Raw genomic sequence first — 16,356 nt, 5'->3', positions numbered from 1 at the left:
TAAAAATTATAAAGTCTTTAAATTGAAAGTAAAATAATACAAAGGAAAAAACAGTGATGCAAAGGTGGGAAATATACAGGGAATCTAGATCCTCTATGGTGTTTTGTTGACTTTGAATTTTTTGAATGCTACTGAGTGAATGGCAGCTACTGGAAGACATTAGATTGTAAAAGGGACTGCTGAATTAAACCAGTCTAGACATTTTAGCGATGTCTTAACTTTAAAATGGAATTCAAAAAATGTGTTGTGCTGGGGAAGAGGTTATACTTTTGTTTACACAGGAAATGAAAGGCTGTGTATTTCTTCAAAGTTAATAGAAAGTTTAATTGAGGGAAATCCCCTGAAAATCTTGACTATAGACATAAATAAATAAACCAAGATTAAAAAAAAAAAAACTACAGGAACAGGTGATGTATAACAACAAATGTTACAACTAGTTTTTTCAGGACTTGACTGTCACTGGCACCAGCACCAGCAATGGAAGAATTGAACCAGGCGAGAGTCTTCGGATTAAGAAGGACACAAATTGGGTTTTTCGGTAGAAGGGAAAGCCATGGGTTTATTGCAGCCAGCAGCTTATATAAAAGGGGAGGTGGGAAAACATAACCTGCTAGCAGAACGCACTCCCATGCCCTATCATAAACAAGGAAACCACAACCCCTGCCACGGCCAACGAAACAAGAAGGGGATGGGGGCAAGGCATAATGTTTCAAAACAAGAAAGGTTCATAACAGGTTGTTAGTGGGCGGGGCTTAGAAAAACAGGAGGTACCTGTGGTTATTCTGGAAAACAACTCACAGAGACCCCCTGGGGGCTGGGTCCCAACACTTGACCATTATCTCAGTTTTCTCAGGGTTCCCTAAAGATGCTGTCACCCCCAGACAACAGAAAGCAGTCTAGAGAATATAAAACCCACATTGCTAAGAGGTGGGGTGGGTGGTTTTTGGTAATTCAGTGGGTTATAGATATTTGTCATCATTTAGTGAGGATATAGGAATACAGGATAAAAAGATAACTATTCATCTCAAATTTACATTGGTTTGGAGTTTTGTATATTGATAAAATTTATTTTTGTTATACTGTATATATGTTTCTACTCTTGTTTGGGGTATTTTGCTTATGCGTCTCATTTTAAGTTATACAATTAAGAAGTGTAGTAAGTAGTTAGTCATCTATAATAATCAAACTTGTAGTCAGATTAGGTTTGTTTTCAAGGTTAAACATATATTTAGATAGATGTCTTCAAATGCTTTAAAGACCAACAGATGTTTAAGAGACCTATAGGCACTGAAGATGTTTAATAACCTAAGGCTTTTCATGATAGTGAGACAGGTACTTAGTAAATATTCACTAAAGAGATGTTGAAATTTATTGACTTCTGTAATTTTTATTATATTGGCAAATTGTTAGGTGCTCACTGAGAAGCTGGCTCTAAAAGTAGAAATGGTTTTTCTACTGCAGACCCATTTATGTTTGTCTCAAAGTAGCCTCCAAGATTCCTTGACAAGTTGGACTGCCCCCCTCCTCATGACAGAGAAGGAAGAGATCAGTCAAACAACCCAAGTGTTCTTGGAAGCAATAGACCATTTCAAACAGACATTATTCATATTTATCCCATGATTTAAAAAAGCCTGTATTAGGAATAGTGGATCAGATGTTCAAGATACAGGAAGTTCATTCACAGAGCACTTAATCCAGAATTCCAGCTGACTGCCTCAACTTCTCCAGTTGATTTCTGGTGGATGTTCGTAGACTTGGTGTATGGTGTTACCTTTGTTGGCTGTCATCACCAAGCTAACACAGTCATCTCCACTGGATGTTATATACTCCTGATATTTTGATGTATTTATTTGCCTATATATCTACCATAGGTTGCTTTTTATTATTTTATTTTGTTTGTTTATACTTAATAAACTCACTCATTCCAAATAGAAAAAGTGACTATCATAGAACATTCTTTGGAAAATAAAGAACAATTTCTGAGAAAAACACATAAATGTTTTAATTAAAATATAGTTACATAATTCCCTTTTTATTGCCTCCCTCCAATCTCTCAATGTTACTCTCTCAAATTCTTCCTATGCTACCTAATTCCTTCTCACATTGATATTTTTCCTGATTACATATGTACACAAATACATAAATACAACTAACAGAGACCATTTAAAACACAACTGGATATAATTCATAAATAGTGTTATATTTGAAGATAGACATTTCATGTAAGCTAGCTTTTCAATTGTGATACTCTTACTCTTAAATAATGTTTGGGAAGATGATACTTTAAAACTCAGAAGCCATTTGGAAACAAAAAAACGTACAGATGTTAAACCAAACACATGAACTGTAGCAAATACTCTTGGGTTTTTATAGGGATTTATGTGTCATTACTTATTTGAAAATATATATGATCCTCTATATTTCATTCATTCTCTTTTCAAAGATCCAAATTTTAGTTTCATGACTTTTCTACTGTTTCTATGTTTATATTTTATTTTTCCAACCTGGACTTTATTACTTCTTTTCTTCTAATTCATTTGGATTTGATTTGTTATTTTCTAGATTTTTGAAGTAGAAGCTTCAGTTTTTTATTTTAAATTTTCTTTTCAATTAAGCTGTAAGTTTAAACTTAAGAGCTGAGTTACCTACATTACTTTTAATTTTTTGAGCTTGGTTTTCTGTAAGTCAGCTGTTGTGCATGCATTGCCCTGTGGTCTGACAATGATTTGTGTGTCACTGTGCTCAGTTGCCTCCAGCTTTAGAAATGGACAGCCCGTAGCATAGATTTTAACAATATCTCCGTATATATGGGCACCATAATTCTCTAGATCTTAGTTTAATTATTTGTAAAGTTGATGTAGTAAAATATGCCTAACTGGTGAAATAAAATGATAACATATTTTGTGTACCTAATATAATATTTGGCATACTAGGTAATCAGCCATAGTTACCAGTCCCTGCTGGTTAATTTTTTTTGTCTACTTGACACGAATTAGAGTCATCTATAAAGAGCAACCTTAATCAAAGGATTGCCTCCATCAGGTTGTCTGTAGGCACATTTGTGGGGCATACCTTTTGCTTCAGTTCTTGCCCTGAGTTGTCTCAATAATGGACTGTCTGTCATTGGAATGTAAGCCCAATAAACATATTTTTCTTCAAATTGTTTTTGGTCATGGTGTTTATCATAGCAATAGAAATAAAAGCAGGATAGTGTTCTTTCCCAGTTTATCATTGCAATTTCTGACACACGTGATTCAATGTAATGCCACTTACAGTTCGCAGAATGTTGCTGTTCTACTAGTCAGAGAAGTAACAGAAAGATCATCTCTTTTTAATGAATGTTAATGTAGAAATGCAACAATACCCTTGGTAATTTGAGATTGAGGGGCATGTCAATATTGATTAACCTGCAATGTTGATCAATATGCAAGATTCTCAATAAATAAATTTGGGTCCTCTGTTGTCCCTGCCCCTCTAGGTTTTAGTTATATTGTAACACTCCTTTGTATATGTTATATTGATATACTCCTTTGAGTATATCAGGCGGGCTCATCCTTTCCTACATTGCATTTGTTCAGAGAAGAATTAGTTATTATTCAAAGATTTCATCCTACTCATTTGATCATTTTCTATTTGTTGTCCATCTATATACATATCTTCACGGTACACATATTGTAAATATTATTGTTTATCTGTATTTTCTATTAGACAGAGACCTACGTATGGACAAAGGGCTTTTTAATATTAATTACCATGTGTCTAATTCCTTAATCATAAATTTCTAGCACATATAAAAAGATGAGAAATGGTGTAGCTGTATTACCACACCCTGGAGTTAAGACACAATGATTTCCTAAAGCCTAAATCCATTTTTCATTAATTTAGACAAAAACTCTAGCAGAAGAGATGCTGTCTTATACTTTCACTGCTAGCAGAGGAAGGAAAACAGTATGTCAGTTTCTAGCATAACACGTTTGAGGTTGATTTCTGCATTCCCATAGTATGAACACAGATAACTGTGCTTTTAGACAACATGGACATTGGATTGCAGGTGAAGCCAACTGCTTTTCACAGCTGAGCCATTTCAGCGTTCTGCTTCATTATGGTAAGCTGTGGACAGACAATGATGAGATTGCAGTCACTTTCTGTTTGAGGGAAGCACCAGTCAGCTACTGGGAGATTTCTGACATACCATTACAGAATGCTGCCTTTTAGCAGGTAGAGAAAAGAGAAATGGATGTGAACCTATTAGTTTCAGAATTACATGTCAGAAAGCTATAACAGAGCTCAATTTATTTCTGTAATAATAAGGAACCAGTGATTGACTTGACAATTATATCTATTTCTGCTGCCTGTATATTTTTGAGGTGGACATTTCAATATGAAATCAACTTGTTTGGACATATTTTAGTAAATAACAGCATGTGTAAATTAAGAATATTTCATATAAGATCAAACTCAACCATTTTATAAGTGGGAATGAGTGTTTTAAGGTTTCTCTGGTGAAGACAGAACACAAAGTGACATTATTTTGATGAAATATAAAAATACTAGGATAAGATTTAAAGGTTATTAATTCTGGCCTTCTTTCTTAGATATATATGTTAGAAACTTAAACCATTATGATCTATTTGGGACTTCAGTTTGTTCAAGTGTATAAACTAATGATGATAATAACACTAGAATCACTGAATCTCTAACATGTATGTAACATTTTTTATGTTAGTGTGCTTTCATAGTGCATTAATTACTAGTATTTTCTCGCTTCATACTTAAGGAAACTGATATTCAGAAATATCCTGCTCAAGGCCACTTAGATTAAGAGGTAGAGACAGAATCCAAGTCTGTGTTTTTCTTTCCTGATTTTTAAAATCTCATATTACCATTTTATCTTACAGATTGATAGTACTGACATAAGGGATTTGAGAGAGCTTTTATGCATACAAATTTAATAACATTTTAATGAGGAATTATATTAATTTATGTGTATGTGTGTGCGGGAGTGTGTGTATGTATGTATGTATGTATGTATGTATGTATGTATGTATGTATGCCTATGAAGACCTGGAAGGGGCATTAGATGCCTTGAAGCTGGAGTAAGAGATGGTTGTGAGCTTCTTGGAGTGGGTGCTGGGATCTGCACTCCTGTCCTGCGAGAGCAGTCAGTGCTCCTTATTGCTGAAACAGCTTTCCAGCTCTGACACAATTACATTTATTTCTAGTTCAAACTATTTTCAAAAAGTTAGTGTGTGCTGTTTTCTATTGGCTTGCACAGATATTTAAAAATATATTCTTACTTCTTTTTTATAGATACCGTTTTCTTCTCTGACTATAAAAGTATGTTCCAAAATACTGTTATTTCCTTGTAATATGTACACTTATCCTTTCCCCCATTCTTAGTGTTTCCTTGCTGCCTTTTTAGAAAAATTCAGAAAAGAGAGTATTTGTAATGATAACATGTATGCTATTGATGTCTATAAATTTATCTTTTACTATGTGCCCCACATAATACTAGGTGTCCCATGGAAATTATAAATATTAGTAAGCACTATGAGTTAAATAGTATTATTTTCATTAAAGAGATGATGGGTCATAAATAAAGGCACATTAACTTTCCTACCTATGTAAGATTTGTAGAACTATACTTCAAGTCCAAGAATATCTGTTTCCAAAATTTATACAAAGGGATAAAGATGACTATTGGAAATTATTAGGTTGTGTGTGGTAGATTTCTGTAAAGAATCTTGAACAATGTAACAAGTGGGTAAGTTTTTGGCACTTTTCTTGAAATGGACAAGGTACTTAAAACAGTTGACCAAATAATTTCTAAAAAACAAAAACAAAAACCAAATAACGCAAAACTGGTGACCTTCATTGAAAAGTGTCATAAATACTGATATGTATAAATTATGCAAGTATCATATTGTCAAAACATTTAACTTGGCATGAAAGAGATGCTTCTGAATTACATTATCGTTAGATTCAACATTTAGTACTCTAACTTAGTTAGCTTTCTCTTTCTGTGAGAAACACCATCATGAAAAGCAACTAGAGAAAGAAAGGGTGTATTTCATCTCTTCAGCTGTCAGATCACAGTACACCACAGAGGGAAGTAAGGACAGGAACTCAAGGTGGGAACTCAAGTAGAAGTCCTGGAGGAATGCTGCTTACTGACTTGCTCAGCCTGCTTTCTTGTAGCAAGGACCACCAGCCCAGGGGTGGTACCAACCCCACTGAACTTGCCCCAGGCCAGTCTGGTGGGGACATTTTCTCAACTGAGGTTCCTTCTTCTAAAAGAATTCTACCTTGGGTCAAGTTGACAGAAAACTAGCCTAGTGCTGCCCATTTATTTTTGAAACTCTTTATTTAATTACAGTGTCCCAATATAATGAATGATAATTGCTTCATATTATATTGGTATCAAATTTGCTAATACATATCAATGGGTAATATTGTTAACTAAAAGCTGCATTTAACCTATAGTAATCTGTCAGAAATGTGGGGCCATGTGCCAAAAATATCAATCTGACAAAGAGCTTTTGAAGGGAAGTGTTATTCTGTGCTGCCAGGATTCTGTTATTAACATATTCCCTCGAACTGATAAAGCACTGGCATCCAGGGAGTTGCTAATGTGTTATTAGTAGCAATAAGGGATCATCTTTTCTCTTAAAGTCTAACTTTTGCAGTTAGAATATCATTAACACATAGAAAGCATTTCATGAAAATATGGTTTTAGCCTTATCACACTAAATTGAAAATGTTTTGCATGTGTTGGCCTTTGCAGAACACATACCTCTGCTGTGATGACTACAGGTGATATACTTTTCTAATAATATTATTTCTTCTTAAAAACAAATATTTATCCTCAAGTTTGTTGGCATGTGTATGCCATGGTGTACCACATGAAGGCCAGAAGACAACTTTTGGAGTTAGTTCTCTTCTGCCACCTTTATATGGGTCCTGGGGCTTGTGCTAAGGTTGTCTCCCTTGTGTGGCAAGTGATTGTCCATTGAGCACTATCACTAGTCCCTGTATCTTGGTAATTTATTTTCTGATTATCACATCAAAAGGGAGAAAAATAAGCCCCACATTGTGTTTGCTCTTTTGTAGATAATCTGTTTTGTGTTTCCTTCCTGGATATCTGTTAAGCTATCCCTTGCAGTACTGTAGTGAAAAACATTCCAAAAACATGTTTTTAGGTAGGTTCATCCATTGGGTCTATAAGAAAGAAGTCACAGAGCTGAAATACTGAATAGTCATAGAACTCTTGTGTGCAAGGCCCTGGGTTTGAACCTAGCGCTACACAAATGTTATCCTTGTGGCTTTCTTCTGTTTTCATCTGTGCCCTCAGAATTATATTATCTCTCACTGCTTCATTCAATCATTATTTTTATGCTTTTATACATTAAGAAAGCCTGCTCTAAAATTTCAACTCCATTTTATTGATTATATAAACATTATTGCCTCTCCTTTTTTTATCTTCTCTCCTTTCTTTTCTTTTTTTTTAAATCCCCACCTGTTTCTTTCTTTAAAGAGTATTTTCCCATTTTATTTACACCTTAAAATCAATTCTTTTGAAAATCTATCCCCCATTTTGTTGCTATGATTCATACTGTTATTATTCCTCATTAGGTTACTTTATCTCAGTGACATTTTGTTCCTATGACCTTGCGTTCTAATTAAGGTACAACCAATGGTTCTTACAAATCAGCTTTACTATCTTAGTTACTGGACTCAGTGGCATTCTATTTCTCATTCAAATGCTAACCTCGTGAAGGTTTCTGTTTGCCTGAAGGCTATCATCCATGTGTGGTTTTGCTATGTCACAAAAGGGCCTTGACCCACTCTACCTCCATTGAATGGAAGGAGAATAGAAAGCATGGAACTCTGACCCAGTTTCTGAAAATTCCAGCCTAAAGAAACATACATAATGTCTACTCAGATTCCTTTCCTGAAAATGTGGTGCAGTCATACCATGATACTGGAGCGTTGGAAAATCAGTGAAGTAACATTTTGATTCTATGGAAAGAAAACGTATTTTGTAGAGAGCTCACTACCTGTCTTCTCATGTCCTTTTTATTTGTGTATGCACATATGCAGGTTTGTGTCTCTGTGTTTGAGATAGGTTCTTTCTGTCCAGACTGTCTTCAACTTATGATCCACCTGCATCAGGCACCTGAGCACTGAGATTATGGATTTCACAACACTATTCATACCATTTTTCTTATAGTCTTTGGACAGATTACAAATATGTGTTGCTTTCCATTCTTTAGTGAATAAAGTAAATAACTTTAGTGAATATAATCCCTCATGATTTTTTTCCAGTCATTTCCCCACTAATTGTCACTGTCTTTCACTAGCTTCAATTTGATAGTTTTCTATGGAACAAAGAAATGTTTATACACATTCATTAGTACCAGTAGCCATTATATGTGAAATGCCTTTGATCCTTCTCATTGTCAACTTGCATTTAGTTTTCTATATAAATTTTCATTGTCAATTTGAGGTATCATTTATTGTAGCTTTTAAAGTCTTAAAATGTAATATTGTCAAGTTCCTGGATTTTGTACTTCATTTCTAAGATGTATGGTAATTTTAGATTCTTTCAGTTCTCTGGGAGTTTTAAAATAAGTTTATCTGTTTTTACACAAAAGAGTGTTAATATTGAATCTATGGGTCAATTTAGATAGAAATAAGATTTAATTAATATAGAGTCTTCTTTGCAGTGAATACAATATTTTTATTAATTCTGTTGAATTTTTCTGAAGGATATTTTATAATTTTCATCTTAGGAATTCATTCACATTTCTTGTCAGACTTTTTCTGTTATATCTGATGATTTTTGGTAGACATTGTGTTTTAAGTTTCAAATACATGGGTTCATTTTGATCCTATGTCCTGTAGTCTCCCAAATGCTTATCAGTATAAGAAGCATGGGATTTTCTGTATAGCCAGTCATGTCATTTGAAAAGAAGGAAATTGATTTCCTTATTTTTATTATTTACTTCATATCTCTAGTCTTTTTACTTTGATTTATTTCATTGCTAGAACCTCATATACTGAATAGAAGTACAGCCTAATCATTTTTTGCAAAGGGGAAAATTCTTTATTTCCATAATAAATTCTAGTTTAGATCTACATGTTTTGTAGATGTCCTGTACAAAAATCTCTGTGTAATTTGATTTTTTATTTATAGTTTTTCAGAGTTCAGACACAAGTGCTGATTTAGACAAACTCTTTATCTTTCTATATAGATACTACTATAATTTTTCTTCTTTTGCTAAAATGGTATCTTTATTTACCAATTTGATCATTTGCATGATCCCTAAATAAGTTTCAGTCATCTAAGTTTTTTCCTTATTATGATGTGCTCTACTTGCTTGTATACTCAGTAGTTTTTATTAGATTTCAAACAATGTAAATTTTGCCTTGTTATGTCCTGAATATTTTTGCATTTACATAATATTTTGAGTTTTGTTTGGGGATATAGTTATACTATGAAGAAACTAATGTTCCATTGATTCAGATCTTGCTTACAGCCTTGATGGATATTGCTAGCAGTTTTTTCTTTATCCAGGCAAATCTCCTCTGAGTACACCAAGCACCTCAAATACTGAGTGTTTTATTGTTTGTTTGTTTGTTTGCTGAGGAAAGGAATTGTTTCTGGCTTTTCTGATATGGTGTCACTCTTTTGGGAGGTTTGGAACCTTTGGGCAGTAGGTCCTAGCTGGAAGTATATCCTAGGAGGCTTTGGTGTTTGTAGCTCATATAGTCTGCTCTCTGGTTCTTTGTCTATTTAGATATGATCAAGTAATTTTACATTCCTGCACCATAGCTGGGAGTTCCTGTCCTCTTGCCCACCTACCTAACCCTTCATCAACTCTGATTGTCATCTAAAATAACCAACTCTTCTCTTAAATTGTTCTTGCCAGGTCATGGTGTTGGGAATTGATACTGACATATTAGAGCACAATTTGTCTCTTCTATAATAATTTAGTATTTCCTCAAGAAGATCATTTCCATAAACATATGTGCATACTCAGGGAAACCATCTTCTGGCAGTCACAGCTTTCTTTTCTGTCTATCTCTTTTCTCCTTATTGGCTATGTTGTCTCTGTTGAGGATAGTCTCCTTATCTCTTCTTCATTCTTGAGCCTGGGGACTTCAGGAAGGAGGTAGTTCCATCTCAGGGTTCCTGACAGCAGTTATTATCCTGTAGGACCATTGTCTTTGCTATCCAACTTTCAATACCTTTAAAACTCTTGATTTGCATATTGAATCTACCCCCCTTTTTCACTCTTCCTAGATGCCTTCCACACTTAAATTCTGACATGTTTGTCCAAGAAATAGTCACATTTCACCACCAACAGGCTTAATATTTTTAAGAACCATAGTATAAAATAAATCTTAATCTATTTTTCTATTTAAAAAGGTTTATTTAAGAGACAGTCACTATGGGCTTAGGGAAAAACCTGGTGCTAAGGTAACTCCCAAGAACCCACAAGGAGAACCCCAGCTAACATTCCTAGCAATAGTAGAGAGGTTGCCTGAACTGATCTACCCCTATAATCAGATTGATGAATACTGTATCCTCAGAGAGCCCTCATCCAGTAATTGATGGAACCAGGTGCAGAGATCCACAACCAAGAACCAGGCCAAGCTCTGGGAATTCATTTGAAGAAAGGGAGGAGGGAATATATGAGCAAGGGAGGTCAAGATCATTTTGGATACATCTACAGATACAGTGAACCAAGCTCATGGAAACTCATGAACTCTAGACCTACAACTATGGAGACTGCAGGGGACTGAACTAGGTCTTCTGCATGTGGCAGACAGTTGTAAAGCTTGGACTAGCTCAGGGGCCCCTGGCAGTAGGACCACAATATAGCACAATATAAACCTGGTATATGAGCTAGCTTATTGGAGTTCATTCCTTAGGGTGGGGTGCCATGCTCAGTAGCAGTAGGAACATGGGATAATCCCAGTGCATGACCTATCTTGTTGGAGCCCATTCCCTATGGTGTGATGCCATGCTCAGTCTTATTGCATGGGAGAGGACCTGGCCCTGCCCCAACCTATTATGCCAGACTATGTTGACTCTTCATGCCACTTGGGGTAACTTCCTAGTAATTCACTAGTAAGTCTATAAATATAACAGGTGATACTTCAAAACCTTGAAATATGGAAATTCAGTCTGTCTTCAGTATACCATCATGAATATTTTGGAAAAGTTTCCTCTCAAAGCTGTGGTGGTAGTATTCATTGTTCAGGACACACAGTATTGTTAAATTAATGATCAAAAATACTCTGGCACATAGGATATAATTTTTAAAAAGGAATAGTAGTTTCAGCAGCAATAATGAAGCCATCAGCAACAACAAAGATTAACACTGTTAGAAAGTTACATGTCATGTGGTTACTAAGGCAGTGGGTGGGTAAGAGGCAACACATTTTAAATCAGGGAATTTAACTACCACTCATATGAAATATAATTATTGTTAAATAATAAATGCCTCTAAGATAAAATAAGCAAGAAAAAATGATTGGTGCCGGCCTTGTATATCATTGAAAGTCTCTCCCAGGAAAACAGAAAAAGTACCATTACACATTCAAGTTCCATTACTGTTGAGAGTGTTATGAGAAAGTAATGCTTCAGGCTCATGAAGTAGAGTTTTGCTTTCTAATTTTGGCATCCTCAAATTTACAGACAAGATTATTTTATTTTATGGTGATTCACATAAGCCTGTGAATTATTTAACAATATGGATTCATTGTGGTCCAAAGCAATTTTAATAGTCTGCACACAAATTACTTTCTAAAAGTAGGAAATAAAAGTTGAAAATATTAACTCTCTAGAAGAAAAGGCTTTAATTGAAATTCAGTTACATCACTTTCCTCCATCCCTTTTTCCTGCAACCCCTCTCAGGTCCCCTTCTCCCTTCAAGCCCTCACATGCTGCCTCTACTCTCAAGTTAATAGTTTTCCTTTGATTATTTTTGTTACATACATAAATATGTGTACACTGTATACAAATCTGTATGCAAATATATAGAAATACAATGTGTTTAGTCTGTTTTGTTGTTTGAATTTGATTTTAGGACTGGTCAGTATGCATTAGGCATCCAATAAGGGGGCTAATCCCTGCTAGAGGCTAATTCACCTTCTCTCAGCTGATCATTGGGCTTACAGTACAGTCAGCACCCAGGAGTCCTCATTCACCAGGTGGGCAAGTGTTAATATTTGGGCTTGTATTTCATTACATTGATCTATATAAGCTTTTGTGCTAGTACCACATTGTTTTTATTACTATAGCTCTATGATATATCTTGAAGTCTGGAATAGCAATCCCTCTGGTATTCTTTTTGCTCAGCATTGCTTTGACTCTCTGGGGTCTTTTTCTTGCTTTGGTTCCATATGAATTTTATGGTTTTATTTATATAAAGAGTGTTGTGGGCATTTTTTATTGGGATTGTATTGACTCTGTAAGTTGTTTTTGGTAAGATGGTAATTTTCACAATGTTGATTCTAATGATCCATGGACATGGGAGATCTTTCCATTTTCTAGTGCTTTACTCAATCTCTACAGAGATACTAACTGGTAGTAAAAAGGAAATTATTGAGTAATAGTAGCAATACCAACAACTGCGAAATCTAAAGTGACTGCCATTTATTGAGCAGCACCTTCATGATTGTTTTAAAAGCTTTATATATCATGCTCTATTATTTAATTCTTGCACAAATGTATTTGTTAAACAAGGGAGCAATTTAGAGGAGTTACCATACAACTTAAGGAAATTAGAATCAGAATTGAAACCAGAACCAGAATATATTATTACAAGTTTTTTTGTTATATTTTAATATTAACCATAGTCAATAACTTTATGACATGTCATAAGGTTGAAGAAGTCATTTGATGTAATATAAAGCAAGGCTGTGTGCTTCCAGATGTAATCCTAAAATCTGCACATGCATTCCTTCTATTGTGTGTATAGTGGAGTGGTATTTGGGACAGGTTTGCAATTTAACAGCATATTGTCATTATGCCTTTTTCCTTTTGAAAAAAGTGATGTGTTGTTTGTGACTTGGACAAAGCCGTGTAACCTTAGTAGGACTAATAAAATTCAAATTATTTTCACTAGGTTTTATTAAACATTGTGTCATGTTTAGTAAAGGCTTTAGGTTAGTATAGAGAATGTTACGTTTGTAGTCATTCAACCTAGAGTTCAAGGCTTTGTTCTGCATGAAACCATGTTTGTGGCCCTGGGTGAAACCAGCCTTCCATGAACCCTTTCTTCATTGTTATAGACAAAGTAGTGTTCATAGAAAATGATGAAAAATTTTATTAAGATTACATGAGAGAGTATGTAAAAGTTTGATACAATCTAAAACACCACAAGTACATGGAAACAGTGCTGTTATTATGCAGTGGGTCATGTGTTGGATTATACACAACAATTATATACCAGGTTATGTATAATTCTTTCAAAAACTGGAAGGAAGTTTTTTTTTTTTTTTTTTTTTAGAAAAAAGTCACATGTAAGTGGTGACCATGAATAATCATATATAAATAAAATATACCATTCCCAAGAATATGGGATCACCTTTGAGTACTGAGTCCTGAAGTAAATTAATTGAAGCAGGCAATGTGGTGAGATAAAGCATAGGAAAGAATGTTTTTCATATTGGAATCAAAATTGTTTCAACCTACATAAAAGAAGAATGTGGGTAGTAAGGAGGTTTAGAGACAGAGCCTGTAAGACTTGTGCTGTAAAATGTAAGCATTCTTTCAAGGCGAGCAACACCCTGAAGCACAGTGCTCTGACTATCTTACTCTCCTCTCTGTGCTGTGATGAGAGAGGTCTTGGTATTTCAAATGCTCTGAGTTCTTTTTGCAGAGTTGTCTCGTCTGAGAACATATTTGTTACAATTATATTTATTTAATTGTTTAAGTCTCTATCACCTTGGCAACAGTGTTCTATTACAAGAACAACACCTGAATCTTTCTAAAAGCTACCTTAAAGTAAGTTGCCTAATGAGCAAAGCTTCAGTTCTCCTTTTTTTTTTTTTTTGCTAAAAATGTAATTTTGTTGAAGCTTTTAACAAATAACTAAATTTTCATGTTTGTTCCCATGAAACCTTAGGTGACCTGGGCTCTGTATGTTCTTTCAATGGAGATGCCTATAATGTTGTTTCAGGAAAACGGGTGACTGACTGCCTTTCTTCTTTCTGCATACTTTTCTCTCATGTATGTAAAACTGTAATCATTACATGGTATGTTTTATACACACAGTCTTCCATATTTGAAATGCATTTCCTATTCTTTTGGGATTGCTTTTATTCTATTTACTTTTCAAAACCCATTTAAAATTTCCATCTTGATCTTCCACAGGAAAAAGATGTTCATATATTTGGATAGTAGTTACCTAGTACCTCTCTTCTGGCACTTTCTTTATAAATCTGCTTCCTGGTTCTGTTACTTTGTGAAGTTGGGTTCTCTTTAATTCATGTTTGTTTGCAGTCTGTATCTGAATGCCTGACATTTGATATATACCTACTAACAACTATTGAATAAATGAATAAACAGAACTTCCTGGAGCAAAACTCAGACTTCCTTCATTTGAATTCATGTTCTTCTACTTACTAGCTGTATGGCCTTGGGCAAATCCTCAAGTTTTATATTCCTTGTTTTTAAATAAGATACTAAAATATTGCCCTTATCATACTGTTATAAGGACTCAATATATTTCAGGTGTGTGTGTGTGTGTGTGTGTGTGTGTGTGTGTGTGTGTGTAAGAAGGAGCACACTTTCATCATCATTTACTGTTTACTATCATCATTTTTCCTAAACTAATTTGTTTTCTTTTTCAAGTATATTATCTTCCCATTCTGATAGTAGGGCATCTTTCAGAAAACTTTTAGTGTGGCTACTTCTGCTGGGCTCAATTATGTTATTGGTCATACGTTTGATGTTAACTGGTTTCTGGCTGTGTTCTGGTGGCTTGCAAGGTACTAGGGTTTCTTCTTAGTGATGAGATTCAAGTCTGAAACCGAAGTGAATGCAAGTATACTTCTGGTGTACCCTTGATCTAGCCTATGTGGCTAGGTTTATTTCTAGATCTAGATATAAATCTATCTATCTATCTATCTATCTATCTATCTATCTATCTATCTATCTATCTATCTATATGTATATATATATATATTAGATCTTAATAGATATAGTATATTATTAAGATGTTTTGCATGCTAGACCCCTAGATCTTATTTAACTTAGACCCCAGGTTTTGCCTGTGAGGCTTAACCTCATATTTTAAATACTGTCCCAAATGTGATACTTGGCTTTAGCTTCTGAGAGTGGTTGGTATGAGCAGAATTACAGCCTGAATATGAAGTGATGTAAGAGAGTTTGTATCTCTGTACTTTCCACCATGTGACGATGCAGAATAAAAGAAATCTGTGATCAGAAAATGTTCTTCATTAGACACCAGATCTACCAGTATCTAGAGTTATTAAAAACTGTTTGTTGTTTAAGCCATACTGGATGTTATTTTGTTATACCAGCCCAAACACAGTTTATCTATTTTGCTGTTCATATGCTGAAATAGTTATATTAATATACTCATTTTCCCCCACTCATGACATTTTGCTTGTTTGGCCATTTTCACAGTAGAACTCATATGCATGAAGAAATGTATCCCTGTGGTTTTTATCTGATATTTTCCTCATGATTAAAGACTTTGATCACTTTTTTAAAGGTAGTTTATATGATTCTTTCCACAACCTTTTCTTTCTTTTCTTTATTTCTCTTTACCTTTTATTTATTCTTCTCCCATACAATAAACCCTTCTTTCATTTCTCCAAGTCTCCCCACCTCGCCTCTACCCTAGATCCACTGCTCCTCCGTTTCCCTTCAGAAAAGAGCAGTCTTTTCAGTGATATCAACCAAGCATAGCATAACATGATGCAATAAGACTAGGTACAAACCATCATATCAAGACTGGACAAGGCAACCCAGTAGGAAGGAGTTCAAAAAGTAGGCAAAAGAGTCAGAGACAACCCTACTCCTACTGTTTGGAGTCCAACGAATCCCCATCTAAACAACCATAGTATGTTTGCAGTGGACCTATCACAGACCTGTGTAGGCTTGGTGATTGCTATTTCAGTGTCTTGAGCCCTTAAGAGGCCTGCTTAGTTGAGTCTGGGGGCCATGTTATCCTAGTGTTCTCTACTCCTCTGGCCCCTACAATCCTTTCCCCCATCTTCTGCTGTGGTTCCTCAAGCTCTGCTCTCATCAGCTCCTGGAGGAAGCCTCTCTGATGACAATTGGGCTAGGCACCAATCTGAGTATAGCAGAAT

General features: G+C 34.9%; 1 protein-coding gene across 1 annotated transcript in view; it reads left to right on the top strand.

The window, feature by feature from the left end:
- Agbl4 (ATP/GTP binding protein like 4) overlaps positions 1-16,356 on the top strand; it is a 1,036,629-nt gene that overhangs the window by 104,405 nt on the left and 915,868 nt on the right. The window contains exon 4 of the mRNA XM_035438666.1: positions 13,093-13,105. Coding sequence (XP_035294557.1) covers positions 13,093-13,105 — 13 coding nt within the window. The remainder of the gene's footprint in view (positions 1-13,092; positions 13,106-16,356) is intronic.

Source organism: Cricetulus griseus, chromosome 2 (assembly GCF_003668045.3).
Source record: "Cricetulus griseus strain 17A/GY chromosome 2, alternate assembly CriGri-PICRH-1.0, whole genome shotgun sequence".
Taxonomy (NCBI): domain Eukaryota; kingdom Metazoa; phylum Chordata; class Mammalia; order Rodentia; family Cricetidae; genus Cricetulus; species Cricetulus griseus.
This window is presented reverse-complemented; position numbering and strand designations above follow the sequence as displayed.